Below are 20,684 nucleotides of genomic sequence, written 5' to 3'. Positions count from 1 at the left end.
CACCGCTTGCCCCGGTTGCGATGGCCAGGGAGCAATCTAGGTGGGCCCCGCCCCTACTGATCACGTGGTGAGCGCGATTGCCCCGCTGCGCGTCACGTGGTGGGGCTCGGCGCCGTTGCCCCGCAGCGCGTCACGTGCGTGGGGGCCGTTGCCCCGCAGTCGCCATGGCGACGGCGCGCGACGCGAAGAGCCGTTGCTGGAGCCGGAGCCACGGCCGGCGGAGCGCGAGCGGGGAGGGGGGAGGGGTGAGGGGGGCGGAGCCATGGGCCGGGCCCGGCGTCCATCGCCCCGCCCGCCCGCCCGGCATCGCCGCCGCCGCCGCAGCACCGGCCGCTGAGGCACCGGCTGCCCGCGGGCCCGGCCCAAAGGTAGGTGGCTCCAGCCCCTCACCTCCAGCCCCTCACCTCCCTCCTCTCCCAACCGGCCGCAGCCGCGGTGAACAACCTAACGGAGGGGGCAACACAGCACAGGTGGGGATGGAGCGGGCAAAATGGCGGTGAGGGGGGGGGTCGTGTTTGGGTAGAGAGCGGCTGCTGGATGCCCCCTCCTGTCCCCGTCCCGCCCCGCCCGCACCGGCACGGTGCACCGTGACCAAGTGACTAGTAAAGTGCCCGGGCAGATGCTGTATCTTACACACTGACACAGAAATGTTGGAGGGAAATGAGGAGAGAGAAGGAGTTTCGGGTCCACACCCTTCTTCACACTCGACCCGAAACGTCACCCATTCCTTCTCTCCAGAGAGATGCTGCCTGTCCCGCTGAGTTACTCCAGCACTCTGTGCGTCTAAATACCTGGGGCAAGCTGGATCAGTGATGCCTGACAACAGACTGTGTCTGTGGTGGGAAAGCAGCATCTATCTGCACGTTCCTTGCACATCTGTGGTGGGAAAGCAACATCTGCACGTTCCTTCCTACACATCTGTGCTGGGAAAGCCACATCTGCACGTTCCTACTTGCACATCTGTGGTGGGAAGGTAACTCAAATTTCACTGTACCTTAAATTGGTATATGTGACAATAAATTGAATCTTAATTCTTGAAGGTTACTGGAGGGGGTGCTGAAGGATGGTAGGCACAAAATGACACAAAACACAAAAATGTAATCGCAAAATGTCAATCTGAAGAAGTGGCCTCAACCCGAAACGTCACCCATTACTTCTCTCCAGAGATGCCGCCTGTCCCGCTGAGTTATTGCAGCATTTTGTGACTACCTTCGATTTAAACCCACATCTGTAGTTCTTTCCTACACGTGCTGAAGGGTGAGATGTACAAGCAGCTGGGGTGGATCAGTGAGCCCGACATCACTGGTGGGAAAACAGCATCTGCATGTTCCTTCTTAAACATCTGTGGTGGGAAAGTTACTGGAGGGGATGATGAAGGGTCTCCTTTTCTCCAGAGATGCTGCCTGACCCGCTGAATTACTTTGGCATTTTGTGTCTATCTTCGGTTTAAACCAGCATCTGCAGTTCCTTCTTACACATGCTGAATGATGGGATGTACAAGCAGCTGGGGTGGATCAGTGAGCTTGACATCTGTAGTAGGAATGCGTAGGAAGAAATTGCAGATGCTGGTTACACACCGAAGATAGACAATTCTACTGATTGTACGCCTCCTTGCACCTTCCCTCAGCTAATTTCTACATCTCCAGAGATGTTGCCTGTTACTTCAGCATTTTGTGTCAGTGTAAACCAGCATCTGCAGTTCCTTCCAACACAAATCTACTGATTGCATGCCTCCTTGTCACCTTCCTCTCAGCTATCAACGAACCATTCTATATTTCCTTATCAATTTCTGCTTTGATCTGTCGTTTTCACAACTTCCCTTACCCTTCCATAGGTCTAGACACCCTCTCCCCTGACTCTCAGTCTGAAGAAGGGTCCCGACCCGAAACGTCACCTATTCCTTCTCTTAAGAGATGCTGCCTGACCCGCTGAGTTACTCTTACACTTTGCATCTATCTCCATGCACACGGCCATGCTGACTATCCCTGATCAAACACAGGTTGATCCAATCCATCCTTCAGCATCCTCTCCTGTAACTTTCCCACCACAGATAGACACAAAATGCTGGAGTAACTCAGCAGGTTAGGCAGCATCTCTGGAGATGTAGAGGTTAGCTGAGGGAAGGTGACAAGGAGGCGTACAATCAGTAGAATTGTTCATCTTCGGTGTGTAACCAGCATCTGCAATTCCTTCCTACACATTTCTACCACAGATGTCAAGCCCCTGATCCACCACAGCTGCTTGTACATCCCACCATTCAGCATGCGTAGGAAGGAACTGCAGATGCTGGTTTAAACAGAAGATAGACACAAAATGCTGGAGTAACTCAGTGGGACAGGCAGCATCTCTGGAGAAAAGGGCCGAGGGATCCAGTGTAGTTTAGAGATACAGCACAGAAACAGGCCCTTCTGCCCACGTCCATGCCGACCATCGATCGCCCATTCACACCCTAGTTCTATGTTATCCAGCTTTCTCATTCACTCCCCACACACTAGGGGACAATTTACAGAGGGCCAACTAACCTACAAAGCCGCGCGACTTTGGGATGTGGGACGAAACTGGAGCAAATCCACGTGGTCACAAGGAGAACATGCAAACTCCACACGGACAGCACCCGAGGTCAGGTTCGAACCCAGGTCTGGTGCGGTGAGGCAGCTGCTCTACCAGCTGCGCCACTGTGATGCCCATCAGTGGTTTAAGATCAGCACAATAAATATATTTGAGAAAGACTGCAAAGAAAGAAACATAGATCTATAAACTATGGTAGGAAAGTTACTGGCGAGGATACTGAAGGATTAGATGGACATGCATTTGTAGTTGACTACAGAGAGTCAGCTTGGTGTTGTGCATGGGAGATCATGTCTCATAAATTTGATTGAGTTTTTAAATGAGGCTGACGGCTGATCTTATAACGGTGTATAAAATCATGAAAGGAATAGATAGGGTGAATGCACAGTCTTTTTGCTGGGTTAGGGGAATCAAGAACTGAGGGCATTGGTTTAAGTTGAGAAGGGAAAGATTTAATGGGAACTTGAGGGGCAGCTTTTTCACTCCAATTGGTCGATAAATGGAACAAGCTGCCAGAGGAAGTAATTGAAGCAGGTGTCATTTAAAAGACACTTGGACAGGTAAATGGATAGAAAAGATTTAAAGGGATCTGGGCCAAACACGGGCAATTGGGACTGGCTTAGAAGGTGCATCTTGGTCGGCATGGTTGAGTTGGGCCGAAGAGTCTCTTTCCATGCTGTATGACTCCATGATTCACTGGAATTTAAAAGGATGAGAGGGGATCTTATAGAAACATATTAAATTATTTAGGGATTGGACACGCTAGATGCAGGAAATATGTACCCGATGTTTGGGGAGTCCAGAACCAGGGGCCACAGTTTAAGAATAAGGGGTAGGCCATTTAGGACTGAGATGAAGAAAAACCTTTTCACACAGAGAGTTGTGGAATTCTCTGCCATAGAAGGCAGTGGAGGCCGATTCACTGGATGCATTCAAAAGAGAGTTAGATAGTGCTCTTAAGGCTAGTGGAATAAAGGGATATGGGGAGAAGGCAGGAACGGGGTACTGATTGTGGATGATCAGCCATGATCACATTGAATGGCGGTGTATCGAAGGGCCGAATGGCCTGCTCTTATTGTCTATGTATGATCGTCTATATATCTATATACTAAAACTCTAGTTTGTTTGTTTGTTTGTTCCTGAACTACAGCCAAAACGGTACACGATAGCGCGACAATTTTAGGCCCACCTTACTCACCGTCGTGCCTTTGGTGCTAATGGAAGAAATTTCATTGAAATCGGTCTTATTTTTTTAAGTTATTCATATTTTAAAGTTTAAATCAATCTCCTGGGGAGGGAGGGAGGGAGAGAGTGGGGAGGAGGGAGGATAAGAGGGGTTGAGGGAGGGAGGGGGGAAGAAAGGGGAGGAGGGAGGAGAGGGTGTTGCACCAATGCAGGAGAGGTTTGGGCCCAACGGGTCCACTTGGTCTAGTCAGAGAATAAATAAGACCATAGGATGTCCCTTTAACTTTGAAAATACTCAGATACTCAGGAGATTACTTGATTGCAGATACTTTTCTTACAGTAGACTAATACTTTTTGGAAATGCTAATAATTTGTCTTTCTCTGTTAATTGATTCTGAGTTGCTGACCTGGTGACGTGGCAGTTGTCAGTTTCTTTTCCCACTACTAAGGGTATGGTAAACGTAAAGAGAGCCCTATTTTTCCAGATGCTCTCGAATGTGAAACACATTTCTTTTAGTTTAGTAATATATATTTTCCTGTTGCAGAAAAGCAGATACTAACGCGAGATTAATTGATAACTACTGTTCCAGTGCAGCTCAGTGTAGAATTGCTCTTCACATTTGTCCTTGGACTCTGTTTCTGATTGCACCATTTTTTAACAAATTCAGATCATAGCCATAGGTGCCCATTTTTGGGGGGGGAATTATTCTTTAATTTCCCTTTATCAACCCCCCCCCCCTCACCTATATCCATCTATTCATTGCCAGACTTTGTCCCACTCACATCTAATTTTGAGCTTTCTCCCCATTACCACAATCAGGCTGAAGATTGGTCCTGACCTGAAACATCGCCTATCATAGGGTGGCTAATGTAACCCCACTTTTTAAGAAAGGAGGAAGAGAGAAAACAGGCAATTATAGACCAGTTAGCCTGACATCAGTAGTGGGCAGATGCTTATTAAAGATGTAATAGCAGCGGATTTGGAAGGCAGTGACAGGATCTGTCAAAGTCAGCATGGATTTAAGAAGGGGAAATCATGCTTGACTAATCTTCTGGAAATTTTTTGAGGATGTAACAAGTAGAAATGGATAAGGGAGAGCCAATGGATGTGGTGTACCTGGACTTTCAAAAAGCCTTTGACAACGTCCCACACAAGAGATTAGTGTGCAAAATTAGACCAGTTGGTATTGGGGGTAGGGTATTGACATGGATTGAGAACTGGTTGGCAGAGAGGAAGCAAAGAATAGGAATTAATGGGTCTTTTTCAGAATGACAGGCAGTGACTAGTGGGGTGCCGCAAGGCTCAGTGCTGGGATCCCAGTTACTTACAATATATATTAATGATTTAGACAAAGGAATTAAATGTAACATTTCCAACTTTGCGGATGACACAAAGCTGGGTGGCAGTGTGAGCTGCGATGAAGATGCTATGAGGCTGCAGGGTGACTTGGATAGGTTGGATGAGTGGGCAGATGCATGGCAGAGGCAGTATAATGTGGATAAATGTGAGGTTTTCCACTGGTGGCAGAACAAGAAGGCAGATTATTATCTGAATGGTGTCAGATTAGGAAAAGGGGAGATGCAACGAGACTAGGTGTCCTTGTACATCAGTCACTGAAAGTAAGCATGCAGGTACAGCAGGCAGTGAAGAAAGCCAATGGCATGTTGGCCTTCATAGCGAGAGGTTTTGTGTATAGGAGCAAGCAGGTCCTCCTGCAGTTGTACAGGGCCCTGGTGAGACGGCACCTGGAGTATTGTGTGCAGTTTTGGTATACTAATTTGAGGAAGGACATTCTTGCTATTGAGTGAGTGCAGTGCAGGTTCACCAGGTTAATTCCCGGGATGGCGGGACTGACATATGATGAAAGAATGGATTGAATGGGCTTATATTCACTGGAATTTAGAAGGATGAGAGGAGATCGTATAGAAACATATAAAATTCTTAAGGGATTGGAGAGGTTAGGAAAAATGTCCCCGATGTTGGGGGAGTCCAGAACCAGGGGTCACAGTTTAAGAAAAATGGGTCGGCCATTTTGGACTGAGATGAGAAAAAACCTTTTCACCCAGAGAGTTGTGAATCTGTGGAATTCTCTGCCACAGAAGGCAGTGGAGGCCAATTCACTGGATGCATTCAAGAGAGAGTTAGATATAGCTCTTGGGGCTGACGGAATCAAGGGATATGGAGAAAAAGCAGGAACAGGGTAATGATCCTGGATGATCAGCCATGATCATATTGAAACGCGATGCTGGCTCGAAGGGCCGAATGGTCTATTCCTGCACCTACTTTCTATGTTTCTATCCATGCTCTCCAGAGATGCTGCCTGGCCTGCTGAATTATTATAGCACAGTGCCTTTTTTTTGGAAAGCAGCATCTGCAGTTCCTTGTGTCTACATGATAATATCGGTTATGCAATAAACATTGATCAATCCAATTGGTTAATTCCAACATTTTTTTCTATATTCTTTTATATTTGAGCTTTCTGGAATGGAGTTGGAAACCTTTTGAGTCAGGGGCAAGAATATGGTAACTGAGCCACAGCTGATTTCTGGTTGATCATATGGAGAATTATTGAAACTGTGATTTGTTTAGTTTATTATCATCACGTGTACCAAGGTACAGTGAAAAGTGCTTTTGTTGCATGCTACGCAGTCACCGAAAAGACTAGACAAGCCATCCACAGTGTACAGATAGAGGAGAAATGAAGTTTGAAGTCAGTGTGGCAATCAAACCTTTTGACTCCCACAAAGCAAACACTCAAATTGAATAATGTCCATGAACGCTGAAAAACTCCAACGGTAGAGAAGCAAAAAACGTACCAAAATAAGAATTCATGTGGACTAATATCAGGAGGTGGCTGTAAAATTCATCGCAATATAGATATATCATCATCATCATCCTGGAAAGACATGTTGCATTACCCCACCCACTCCCCTAACTTCAACCTTGCAATTTGCTTGGATGTGCCTTGGGAAATGCTTGGTTACTTGCCACCAGACCCAAGGCACCAGGGATTGTGGTAACTATTCACAATTTGAAACTGAAAGATAATTAAGATCATTGCAGAAGCAACAGGTGCTGACAACCTTTGTTCACATCTTTCTGGAGGTGATGTGACTATGAGACTGTCATTAAAGACCCCCTCTGAGGCTCTTAATGAGGAGAAGTTCGCAGAAGCAAAGGAACTGAGGTAAATGAATACATCTGAATTACTAAAGAGGAGGTGCTAGCAGTCTTGAGGGATATTACGGTGGATAAATCACCAGGGGTTGAAGTGTACCTTCGGACATTGTGAAAGATTTAACTGCAGCACTGCAGACAATTATGAATTTTCTGTGCTGCCACTTTGAATCACCTGGCATGCAGATAATGGGCCATGTACTGGTAAATGGGATGGCTGCTGTTTGTAATGTATATAAATAACCTGGATGAGAATGCAGGGGGAATAAGTAGGTTTGCAGTTGGCACCAAAACTCGTGGATTCATAGATAGTGAAGAATGTTGTCTAAGGATATAGCAGGACAGAGATCAGCTGGGAAAGTGGACAGAACAATGGCAGGGCGAATGCAGGTCATGGATTTTGGGAAGTCAAATTCTGGTAGGATATGTGGAATAGTTGGCAGGGATTGTAGGAATAGTTGAAGAACAGGGGCACCACAGAGTGCGTCCATAGTTCACTGAAAGTGGTGTCACAGGTGGACAGGATATTGATGAAGCCATCTGCAAAGGTTATTGACCTGAAAATGAATCAATTTCTCGCTAATTGGACTGAAGGTTTCTTGAGGGTTTTTTTGTTTATATTTGAGAACTCCAGCAACTGAAAAAAATTGCTACTCAATAAAAATAGTACAAACAATGAGCTTAATAGGCTTTATCTTTAAAAATGTGAAGCCAGTGCTTACTAATGCACCCAGAAAGCTTCTGTACAATCACTGATGATTCTGCCATCTGTATAAGGAATGTTTCTTTAAAAATCATGCAGGGAATTATGAAAGCATAAAGCCAATAAAAACATAGCAGAAAGCTGGGAGCGTCACAGATAGGAAGTGTGTGCGAACGGATAATACAGATATTCAATTTTATTCTTTTATTCAGTCCGAGAAACAACGGTAAAGTCTGCTTCTGAACCTCCAATGTGTCAACAGCCATATGAACGTACAGCTTTATCCCAGACACTACTTTCAAAGCGATCCCAGAACCTTCAGCCAATCTCGCCTGCAATGATGCCTCCAACCTCGCAATTGTTACCTACGCAGATGTTTAAATCATCAAAGTCAGAGATTGATCTTTTAACACAAGAAAAAACACTACCTTTTGATGCAGACCAAGATCCTGTTTTGGCAGATCTCTGTAGACCACTACATTGTAAATTGTGCAATGTCTCTCTCAATTCAACGCAGCAAGCACAGGCACACTACCAGGTAAGTGGGCCAACAATGAATTAAATGTGCATCTGTGAATACAATGATACTCTGTTCTTCTCTTCTTGCGTTTGAGGCAGCAGAAGTTATGAAGCTTCTTCTGCTTCTGTTGTCCTTGTTTGTTGTCGTTCGCCTGACTGAGATCAGTTGACAGGGCTCACCACGGGGAGGTCGACTACGTGAGCCCCAATACTCTGTTGAACTATTGAAATGACCAGGAAATCGTTTTGCAGAACACCTTCGCTCAGCCCACGTGAACCAACCCGATCTCCCAGTTGCTGGACACTTTAATTCTCCTTCCCATTCCTATACAGACCTTTCTGTCCTCGGTCTCCTCCATTGTCAGAGTGAAGCTAAACGCAAATTGGAGGAACAACATCTCATATTTCGCTTGGGCAGTTTACAGCCCAGTTGTATGAATATTGATTTCTCTCACTTCAGGTAGCCCCGGCATTTCCCCTCTCTCTATCCCTCCCCCAACCAAGTTGCACCAGCTTCTCATTTTCACCCTACAAGCAGCTTACAATGGCCTGTTTCCTTTATCATCGTTACTTTTTTGCATATCTTTCATTCATTGTTCTTTATCTCTCGACATCACCATCTATATCTCTCGTTTCCCTTATCCCTAACTAGTCTGAAGAAGGGTCTTGACCCGAAACGTCACCCATTCCTTCTCTCCAGAGATGTTGCCTGTCCCGCTGAGTTACTCCAGCTTTTTGTGTCTACGGGGTCATTTTATTTCCTTACAAGAAGAGAGAGCAGCTGGAGAATATCAGCAGACCGGGCAACATCTGCGGGGGGGGGAATGGACTGTCGATGTTTCGGGACAGGACCCTTCACCTAGACTGAAAGAGTAGAGGGTAAGATGGTGGGAGTGGGGAAAGAGTTAGCAGGGGACAGATGGATATCGGTAGGGAGGGGTTGATGGCAGTGAAGTCAGGTGAGGGAGGCAGGGAGGTGGAGGTAGCAGGCAGGGTAATAAGTGAACAAAAGGCTGCAGATTCTGCAATCTGATGGGAAAGGGTGGTGAAGAATGGAACTAGATGAGGGGTGATGGCTGGTGGGAACAACAGCGACAGGATGGGTGGAGCTTTTCTCTTTCACGGTGAAGCAAAGGTATAGTTAATGATCGAACAAAAGATCTACTTCATTCATATTAAAATAAAAAGCTTTTATTTTCATAATACTTTGACTTTATATTCGGCCAGATTCTTGTACAATTAACAGTGATGCTAATGTCAATGACTGATGTGAAAGTAAATAGAGGAGCAATTTTTGGTGATTGCATATGCACAGTTACATCAGAAAATTAATGCAAAATTCATCTGCTCTTGCCCGAGCTGTGCCTTGCTATCATTTCAGCAGCAAACCTGATATTGGAGTATATTAAAAGTGAGGAGGTAATTAATGTAAAGAAGTTACTGGTATTAAATGCCAGCTGCGGAATCTCTTTCCTTCAAGTTTTGGTTATTTTCAAACATTTAATGACCATAGTTTTACATTTTCTGCAACTATTCAATCCCTGATTCCCACATTATTTCCCTGCTGCTACCTGCATGTGTGTGGACACAAAATGCTGGAGTAACTCAGCATCTCGGGAGAAAAGGAATGGGTGACGTTTCGGGTCGAGACCCCTGCTTCAGACTGAAGAAGGGTCTCTTGACCTGAAACGTCACCCATTCCTTCTCTCCCGAGATGCTGCCTAACCTGCTGAGTTACTCCAGCATTTTGTGTCTACCTTTGATTTAAACCAGCATCTGCAGTTTTTTTCCAACCTGCATGTGTGTGTTGATTTTGACCACACACATGCGCAACCCCATTCAATTGGTATTTTATTGAGTGACGGTGAAGAGTGGAGCATATTGAAAGACACAAAAATGAGAGGGAAGAGATCGGTTTAGAGCAGTGGAGGGAGTACAGCACGGTAAAATGAAGATGAGGAGTGGAGTGAGTGGGTTAGGGAGGAGAAGGAGATAGAGGAAATAAAAGGAGAGTAAATGGGGCGGAACGGTGGTGCAGCAGCAGAGTTGCTTCCTCACAGCGCCAGAGACCCGGGTTTGATCCTGACCACTGGTGCTATCTGTACGGAGTTTGTACGTTCCCCCTGTAACCGCGTGAGTTTTCTCTGGGTGCTCCAACACACTCCAAAGACGTGCAGATTTATAGGTAAATAGGCTTCTGTAAATTGCCCCTAGTTTGTCGGATGCAAAATGACAAAAACATACAATTAGTATACGGGTGATCATTGGTCAGCACAGACTCAGTGGGCCGAAGGGCCTGTTTCCCCGCTCTATCTCAAAACTCTAAACTAAACTGGAGATAAATGAATTAGAATCCCTAGATACCAGTGGGTTTAGAGAAGCAAATATATAATAACGTAAGTACTGAAGGCTTCTGTTTGAATTCACATGAATGTCAAATAGCTTCCATGTGAAGAATCACTTTATTCTGTTGCATGGCAACTTGACAGAAGCTGAGATAGCATCCACACTCAGCCACGTTCACATTTCCCCCAGAGCAGTGCACCCTGCATTTTAATGATAAAAGTAGAAAATGCTGGAAAGAGAAATACTCATTATACAAGGCAGCAATTGTGGAGTATCAAGCAAAGTTGAACGACTGTTTAAACAGCAGTCAGGACAAAGGATAATTGATGTGACAGTTATTTTTGCCTTAGTTTATCTTGATCACATTTATCTGTAAGAAAATTAGAGGAAGACCTCAGGAGAAAATAAATTTGCTAATAAACAGAGAATCGGACTAGAAGTAAAGATAGATTATTAAGCTCAATGAACAAAGGTGAGAAAGATGTGTGCATATACAGCTAGTATTGAAAATACTCTCTCTTGCATATTATCCCATCTGCAGAATGTATATTTTCTCTCTATCCCAGTCATGTGTAAATAATGTTTATTTTAGGGGAAAAACCACTCGAAGAAACTTCGTAATTATTATGCTGGGCATCAGTGTGTGTCTGCTTCCAAAATGACTAATCCTGTAGATCAGCCACCAACACAGCCTCATCCTCCAGCAGCCCAGGTATTGTAAATGTATGTTGATATTGAAGAAATGTCTGAAAATTACAACTCGGGTTTTCTGGAAGGAGCATAACTCATTTAGCATTATGGTTGAATTTGATACCTTAAATAATGTTTTGTTTGTATAGTTATTTTCTCAGCATCTACGGTACTTATTTATAACACGTTTCATGTGCTCCTGTGTAAATTCCCCACCATTGTAGAGCCGATGCAACAGTGGGTGTTTAAATTATCTGCCATATTTTGGGATTTTGAGTATGATGGTGAGTGGCAAAAACAGAACAACATTCCTATTTACCTTGCACTAACGGTTGAAGTTCACTATTTTATGCACTCAGTAATATACGTTCTCAAGTAAAATTAGATCACCAGAGGAAACATAATCTATATTTTGAAAATGTTGGTTAAGACATTTCGTTCTTCAAATATCATCATGGAATCTTGGAAGTGCTGAACCTTTTTAAAGTTCATCTTTATACCAGTGGTCTTTTTGCCACTCTTAATGGACAAATTGAATTCAATTACCTGAAATGTTGGCCTTGATTTTAGCATCCCATTGGATTAGGTGAGGCAAGGAATCAAAATGCTAATAATCGAAATCAAGCTGTAATCTAATGTGTTTGCAGAAGTCTTTACATGTTTGCTGACAGCTTAGGCTCTCCAAAAAGCTCCTGCTAAGTGATGGACCAACATACGTAAGATGCATCTTTTGCTGCTGAGCTGCTTTTGTCTGATCTGATGCTTTAGATTAAATAGGGCAGTATTTCAATCCTTGCTTTATGACAGAGGTTCACCTGCACCTCCTCCAACCTCATCGACTGTATCCGTTGTTCAAGATGTGGATTCTTGTACATCAGTGAGACCAAACGTAGACTGGGTGACCGTTTTGCAGAACACCTTCACGCAGCCCGCCTGAACCTACCTGATCCCCCACTTTAATTCTCCTTCCCATTCCTACACAGATCTTTCAGTCCTGAGTCTCCTCCATTGTCAGAGTGAGGCTAAATGCAAATTGGAGGAACAGCATCTTATATTTCACTTGGGCAGATTACAGCCTGGTGGTATGAATATTAGAAACATAGAAACATAGAAAATAGGTGTAGGAGTAGGCCATTCGGCCCTTCGAGCCTGCACCGCCATTCAATATGATCATGGCTGATCATCCAGCTCAGTAACCTGTACCTGCGTTCTCTCCATACCCCCTGATCCCTTTAGCCATAAGGGCCACATCTAACTCCCTCTTAAATCTTGCCAATGAACTGGCCTCAACTACCTTCTGTGGCAGAGAATGCCACAGACTCACCACTCTCTGATATTGATTTCTCTCACTTCAGGTAGCCCCAGCATTCCCTCTCTCTCTATCCCTCCCCCACACAAGTCGCACCAGCTTCTCGTTATCACCCTACAAACAGCTAACAATGGCATGTTTCCTTTATCATCATGACTTTTTTTGCATATCTTTTATTCATTGTTCTTTATCTCTCCATATCATTGTCCATATCTCTCGTTTCCCTTATCCTTAACCAGTCTGAAGAAGGGTCTCGACCCGAAACGTCACCCATTCCTTCTCCAGAGATGCTGCTTATCCCGCTGAGTTACTCCAACTTTTTGTGTCTATCTTGCTTTATGATCTTCCGGTTGTTTTCTTTGGAATATAACAACGTCTGAAATATTCAGCACTTCCGTGGAATTCACCATCCACAGATCCATTTATATACAGTGCATTCAGAAAGTATTCAGACCTCTTCGCTTTTTCCACATTTTCTTATGGTGCAGCCTTATTTTAAAATGGATTAAAAAAAAATTTTATCATCAATCTACACACAATACCCCATAATAAAAAAAGGGAAAACAGTTGTTTAGAAATTTTTGCAAAGTAATTAAAAAGAAATAACTGAAATATCACATTTAGATAAGTATTCAGACCCTTTAACTCAGTACTTTGTTGAAGCACCTTTGACAGCGATTACAGCCTCAAGTCTTCTTGGGTATGACGCTATAAGCTTGGCACACCTGTATTTGGGTAATTTCTCCCATTCTTCTCTGCAGATCCTCTCAAACTCTGTCAGGTTGGATGGAGAGCGTCGATGCACAGCTATTTCCAGGTCCTTCCAGAGATGTTCGATCAGGTTCAAGTCCGGACTCTGGCTGGGCCACTCATGGACATTCACAGACTTGTCACACAGCCACTCCTGTGTTGTCTTGGCTGTGTGCATAGGGTCATTGTCCTGTTGGAAGGTGAACCTCCGCCCCAGTCTGAGGTCCAGAATGCTCTGGAGCAGGTTTTCATCATAGATCTCTGTATTTTGCTCCGTTCATCTTTCCCTCGATCCTGACCAAGGCCCTTCTCCTCCGATTGCTCAGTTTGGCCGGGCGGCCAGCTGTATGAAGTCCTGGTGGTTCCAAAGTTCTTCCATTTAAGAGTGACCGAGGCCACTGTGCTCTTCAAGACCTGCAATGCTGCAGAAATTGTTTTATACCCTTCCCCAGATCTGTGTCTCGACACAATCCTGTCTCTGAGGTCTACGGACAATTCCTTCGTCTTCGTGGCTTGGTTTTTGCTCTGACATGCACTGTCAACTGTGGGACCTTGTATAGACAGGTATGTGCCTTTCCAAATCATGTCCAATCAATTTAATTTACCACTGGTGGACTCCAATCAAGTTGTAGAAACATCTCAAGGATAATCAATGGTAACAGGATGAACCCAAGCTCAATTTTGAGTGTCACAGCAAAGGGTCTGAATACTTATGTAAATTTAATATTTCAGTTATTTCTTTTTAATTACTTAGCAAAAATTTCTAAACACCTGGTTTCGCTTCTTCATTTTGGGGTATTGTGTGTAGATTGATGATTAAAAAAAAATATCTAATCCATTTTTAAATAAGGCTGTAACGTAACAAAATGTGGAAAAAAAGAAGGGGTCTGAATATTTTCTGAATGCATTGTACATTGATTGTGAATTTCTAAAAGGTTTTCTGATGCTATATAATTCAAGCAAAAAAAGCATCAATCAAATAGTAGATCCCCAAATGACTTGAGAAAGCCCAGTCCCTTTGTTTAATTTTACAATGTTATTGTCATAATAGCTAACCAACTTTTATTTTCACTTAAATTGCTGAAAATGTATGACATAGCAGGATTTATTCACAAAATGCTGGAGTAACTCAGCAGGTCAGGCAGCATCTCGGGAGAGAAGGAATGGGTGACGTTTCGGGTCGAGACCCTTCTTCAGACTGATGTCAGGGGGGCGGGACAAAGGACGGATATAGGTGGAGACAGGAAGATAGAGGGAGATCTGGGAAGGAGGGGGGAAGGGAGGGACAGAGGAGCTATCTAAAGTTGGAGAAGTCGATGTTCATACCACCGGGCTGCAAACTGCCCAGGCGAAATATGAGGTGCTGCTCCTCCAACTTCCGGCAGGCCTCACTATGGCACTGGAGGAGGCCCATGACAGAAAGGTCAGACTGGGAATGGGAGGGGGAGTTAAAGTGCTCGGCCACCGGGAGATCAGTTTTGTTAATGCGGACCGAGCGCAGGTGTTCAGCGAAGCGATCGCCGAGCCTGCACTTGGTTTTGCCGATGTAAATAAGTTGACATCTAGAGCAGCGGATGCAATAGATGAGGTTGGAGGAGGTGCAGGTGAACCTTTGTCTCACCTGGAAAGACTGTTTGGGTCCTTGGATGGAGTTGAGGGGGGAGGTAAAGGGACAGGTGTTGCATCTCGTGCGGTTGCAGGGGAAAGTGCCCGGGGTTGGGGTGGTTTGGGTAGGAAGGGACGAGTGGACCAGGGAGTTATGGAGGGAACGGTCTCTGCGGAACGCAGAGAGGGGAGGGGATGGGAAGATATGGCCAGTGTTGGGGTCCCGTTGTAGGTGACGGAAATGTTGGTGGATGATATGTTGGATCCGTTGGCTGGTGGGGTGGAAGGTGAGAACGAGGGGGATTCTGTCCTTGTTGCGAGTGGGGGGAGGGGGAGCAAGAGCGGAGCTGCGGGATGTAGAAGAGACCCTAGTGAGAGCCTCATCTATAATGGCGGAGGGGAAGCCCCGTTTTCTGAAGAACGAGGACATCTCGGAAGCCCTAGTGTGAAACATCTCATCCCGGGCGCAGATGCGGCGTAGACGGAGGAATTGGGAGTAGGGGATAGACTTTTTGCAGGGGACCGGGTGGGAAGAAGTGTAGTCCAGATAGCTGTGCGAGTCGGTGGGTTTATAGTAAAGCAGGTGACATAGCAGGAAGCCTTTTGCATGGGACAAATGAAGACTAGCAAATAGATAAAAATCTGGAAGTTCTTGAGTCAGATGAAAAGCCATTGACCTGAAATATCATTTCAGTTTCTCCCTCCACAAATGCTTTCTGAGTATTTCCACCATTTTGTGGGTGTTTTTTTTAGATTCCAGTATCTGCAGGGTTTTTTTTGCTTTTAGGAGATTTAGACTGCCACTGATGAACCTGGCTAGTTTTTGACTAGCTGGTCTGCCTTACCCCTTTTAAACAATGATACTGTACAAGCAGCCTCCATCATCCAACCTGCCATCAATCATTGGAACAATGCCCTCTTAGGAAAGTTCTGCCATCTGATCTTCCCCCAAGTATACATTGCACAGACCAGTATTCCACAACACTTTGTTTCCTGCCGTTGGATCAAGCCTCAAATTTATTTCACACACTACTAATTGTATTCTCTGCCAAGAAAGGTAAAATCTCTTAAATTTGCATTCCTGGGATATTAAACTGGGCCATAGATTATCGTGTCAAAAGCATTTTCCACATTCAGTAACACTGTCAAAAGTACTCTTGTGGGTTCAGAGTATGAATTTTAATAATAAATGCTGTTCTGGTAGTAAAATCGTTACTTTACGCCAATCAAACAATAAAGAAAATCAGTGTTTCATGTAATATTACTACAATGTGTGATTCAAATTCTAAACAAGCATTTTAGCTACAAATGAGCTTGGTATTTATTGATAACGTAGAATGAAATAGCCCAGTCTGGCCACGTGGATAGACACAAATAACCCAGAAGCCACGTGGATAGACACAAAGTGCTGAAATAACTCAGTGGGTCAGGCAGCATCCCTGTAGAGAAAGGATAGATGAAGTTTTGGGTCGGAACCCTTCTTCAGATTCCAACGAAACGTCACTCATGCTTTTTCTCCCGAGATGCTGCCTGACATGCTGAATTACTCAAACATATTGTGTCTTTCTTCGGTATAAGCCGGCATCTGCAGTTCCTTTTTACACAAGAAGCCACGTGGATTGGTTTTTAATCCAGTCTATCAGGGTTGTTGTACGAGCCAAAATATGATGTCTTCCAAAATGGCTGTAAATTAACACTATAGTGTATTCACAGTATCTACAGAAATTATTTTTTAAAAGTTAGAATACTTAAATGTTGCTTTTTTTTGTCATTATTACCTGTACTATGTGAGGGTTAAATATAGTGGCTTGTTATCTTGTTGACTAGAAGCTCTATAGGACACAATAGTAATTGGCCTCCTTTTTATTCATTATTTATGAGTCTTATTTTCCACTCAGTCAGGGTCCTCTAAGACGGCAAGTCGTGTGATTCTAGCCACAGCAAATGATTACTGCAAACTCTGTGATGCCTCTTTTAGTTCCCCTGCTGTGGCGCAAGCGCACTATCAAGGGAAGAACCACGCCAAGAGACTGCGGCTGGCAGAGGCTCAGAAAACCAATGCTCTCTCGTACGTATGCTAAGAACTCCATTACACATTTTTTCAGCAAAAGTATGATAATTCTGATAATGTGAATGGATGTTTTAATTCTAAACAAAAACCTAATTAAACTTTGTTTCAATGATAGGTTTCTAAATATCAGTTGCTTCTTTTAGGGTCCACAGTCAAAGATGATTATTCCTCCATGTGTTCATCCTCTATATATCTTAGGAAAGGCCGTTACCCAACCTGCTACTAATCATTGGAACTGTGCCCTGGTAGGAAAGTTTTGTCATCTGATCTTCCCCCAAGAATGCTTAGCACAGACCTGTATTCCACAACTCCTTTTCTTCTTCCACTGCTGGCAGCAACAATTGAATAGGACAAAAAATAAAATAATAAAATATTTTCTCGTTTATTTTTTGCTGTTTCCTATTTCTGAAGCTTTGGTTTAAATCTCATGTTGGATATTTGTTTTGTTTTTTCCACACTGTATACAGGCTAACTTCTCATACTTAGCAATCAGCCTTCTTCCTTAAAGTTAGGAGGAGCTTTTAATCATAATTTGTCTCACAAAAGAATATCTGTATTATTTGAAGAGATGCATTGGTAATTAATAGCCGAGAGCATATTTAGATATATTTTTTGTTTTATAGAAGAGCTTGATCTTGGGATAGGCACTTCTTCTTCTTCTTCTTCTTCTGTCGTATGTCTTTTAGACCTGCAGCTCCGTTGAGGCGAGCCAGGCCAAGGTGTCATCGTCCAGATCCCCCTCCCCTCGAAGAGATCCCCCTCCCCTCCCCCCACTCACCATCAACAACACCACAGTCACATCTGTTGAGTCATTTAAATTCCTTGGAACCATCATCTCCAGGGACCTTAAATGGGGGGCCACCATCGACTCCACAGGCCCAACAGAGGATGTACTTCCTGCGGCAACTGAAGAAACACAATCTGCCACAGGCAATGATGGCCCAATTCTATACTGCTATCATTGAGCTATCATTGAGTCCATCCTCACCTTCTCCATCATGGTCTGGTTTGGCTCAGCCACCAAGCACGACATCCGGAGGCTGCAACGGATCGTTCGCACAGCTGAGAAGGTTGTTGGCTACAACCTTTCCCCCATTGACGAACTGTACACTGCAAGGGCCAGGAAGCGAGTGGGCAAGATCATCTCTGACCCCTCTCACCCTGGCCACAAACTCTTCGAAGCACTTCCCTCTGGAAGGCGACTCCGGACTGTCAAAGCAGCCACAGCCAGACATAAAAACAGCTTTTTTTCCACGAGTGATAGTTCTACTCAATAACCAAAGTCTGTGGTCTCTTTTTTGCTCTGGTTTGTTTTCACCCACATGTTTAGACCGTAATGGTGTATCCTTATTGTTTTGATGTGGTTATGCTTTATTTTAATTGTTAACTGTATGTTTGTGTTGTCATTTGTGAGCGGAGCACCAAGGCACATTCCTTGTATGTGCACATACTTGGCCAATAAACTTATTAATTCATTCATTCATTCATTCAAGTGCTGGAGTAACTCAGCAGTACAGGCAGCACCTCTGGGGAGAAGGAATGGGTGACGTTTTTGGTCGAGACAGTCTCAACCCGAAACGTTGCTTCACTGAGTTGCTCCAGCGTTTTGGGTCTTATCTTCGGTTTAAACCAGCATCTGCAGGGTCTGAAGAAGGGTCGCGACCTGAAATGTCACCCATTCCTTCTCTCCAGAGGTGCTGCCTGTCCTGCTGAGTTACTCCAGCATTTTGTGTCTACCTTCGATTTAAACCAACATCTGCAGTTCTTTCCTACACATCTGCAGTTCCTTTCTACACAACTTGATCTTGGGACACAGGCATTTTCAGAATAATGATTGTAATGACAATAGACAATCGGTGCAGGAGTAGGCCATTCGGCCCTTCGAGCCAGCACCACCATTCAATGTGATCATGGCTGATCATTCACAATCAGTACCCCGTTCCTGCCTTCTCCCCATACCCCCTGACTCCGCTATCCTTAACAGCTCTAGTTCTCTCTTGAAGTCTGTCTGGCTGGAAAAAAACGTGGAAATAATTTAAATCTGAGGAGGCTTTTCTCTAGCTTAGGTACTGAAACCGTAATAATAAAAGAGACTAAAGAAGGAATAGTATAATGTTGTTTTTGAACATCTCCTAAAGATGGCAGAAATTAACCTCATAATGTTTAATTTACTTAGAGAAGTATCACCAAATAATTCTTTGTTTAGGAATTGTCCTTAACCTGACACTAAGAACCAAGTGTAACCAGCATCTGCAGTTCCTTCTTACACTAAGAATTGAGTTATTCAGAGAAAGAAATTGTCAATTAGAGGCCTCTACTCAATGTAAAATGTATTCTTAATATGCATTTAATTTGTACTGAGCACAATGTTTCAAAGGTTTCAAAGGACTTTTAACAATTAAGGTACAGTGATATTCGTATTACTATACAGCCATACTAAAAAAAAGCAACAAGACAGACAACTACATACAAGTTAACATAAACATCCACCACAGCGGATTCCCCAAATCCCTCACTGTGATGGAAGGCAATAAAGTCTAATCTTCTTCCCTCATTTTTCTCCCGCGGTCGGGGCAGTCGAACCATCCGCAGTCGGGGCTCGAAGCTCCCGCAGCCAGCTGTCGATGCCTCCGCGTCGGGGTGATCGAAGCTCCCGCGTCGGGGCGATCGAAGCTCCCGCGTCGGGGCGATCGAAGCTCCAAGTCCGCAGGCTCCCGCGGTTGGAGCTCCCGAAGTCGGTCTCCAGCAAAGGCCGCCAACTCCTCGATGTTAGGCCGCAGTCGAGGTAAGAGATTTTTAAAAAAGTATCCCCCCACCCCCACCCCCCCACATAAACCAAGCTAAAGAAAACACCAAAAACATACATTTAACACATACTAAAAAAACAACAGAGAAGGAAGGGACAGAGACTGTTGGCGAGACAGCCATTGCTGGCGCCACCCAATGTTCGCACAACATTGAAGATTTAAACAAGAATAGGTGACATTTTGGGTCGGAATGTTCTGACCTGAAACGTCACCTTTCTTTTCTCCAGAGATGTTGCTTGACAGGCTGAGTTACTCCAACACTTTGTGTCAATCTTCAGTGTAAACCAGCATCTGCAGTTCCTTGCTACACTTTGAAGATTTAAAAGCTGATAACAAACTGTTGGGTACTTTGTGCTGGAAGTAGACTATTTACTATTGAGATCTCTCTGCCTGTGTGACGTGCCTGGAGGCTGCTGAGTGTTTGGAATGACATCAGTTACTCCACAAGGCTTGTTTTGATATTGTGCAATTTTAATTTCACAAACGCTTCATGAATAAAATATACACCCAAACATGTCACTATTCCCGGAGCAGGCGATATCATTCCACTTGCGTATGTAAGCATGACATTGATTTTTCTTTAAGACGATCCCTTGAGAAGACAGCCTGAGAGTTTATTTTTCTTAGGCCTGTTCCCAGCCCCAGAATGTGCAAAAGCAAAGGGTGTTAAACTGTGATATTTAACTGTGTTATAAGATTATTAAGGGGTTGGACACGTTAGAGGCAGGAAACATGTTCCCAATGTTGGGGGAGTCCAGAACAAGGGGCCACAGTTTAAGAATAAGAGGTAGGCCATTTAGAACTGAGATGAGGAAAAACTTTTTCAGTCAGAGAGTTGTGAATCTGTGGAATTCTCTGCCTCAGAAGGCATTGGAGGCCCATTCTCTGAATGCATTCAAGAGAGAGCTAGATAGAGCTCTTAAGGATAGCGGAGTCAGGGGGTATGGGGAGAA

The 20,684-nt window shown here is 44.2% G+C and overlaps 1 protein-coding gene across 1 annotated transcript in view; it reads left to right on the top strand.

Moving 5' to 3' along the window:
* The first annotated feature begins 245 nt into the window (after positions 1–245).
* Positions 246–20,684, top strand: part of LOC144599700 (zinc finger matrin-type protein 3-like) — a 35,900-nt gene continuing 15,461 nt past the window's right edge. Inside the window, exons 1-4 of the mRNA XM_078410924.1 lie at positions 246–368; positions 7,847–8,172; positions 11,092–11,211; positions 16,752–16,921. Coding sequence (XP_078267050.1) covers positions 7,885–8,172; positions 11,092–11,211; positions 16,752–16,921 — 578 coding nt within the window. The 5' untranslated portion in view covers positions 246–368; positions 7,847–7,884. The remainder of the gene's footprint in view (positions 369–7,846; positions 8,173–11,091; positions 11,212–16,751; positions 16,922–20,684) is intronic.

The sequence above is a fragment of the Rhinoraja longicauda genome, chromosome 13 (assembly GCF_053455715.1).
Source record: "Rhinoraja longicauda isolate Sanriku21f chromosome 13, sRhiLon1.1, whole genome shotgun sequence".
Lineage (NCBI taxonomy): Eukaryota > Metazoa > Chordata > Chondrichthyes > Rajiformes > Arhynchobatidae > Rhinoraja > Rhinoraja longicauda.
Note: the sequence above shows the minus strand (reverse complement) of the source record. Positions and strands in the feature narration are given on the sequence as shown.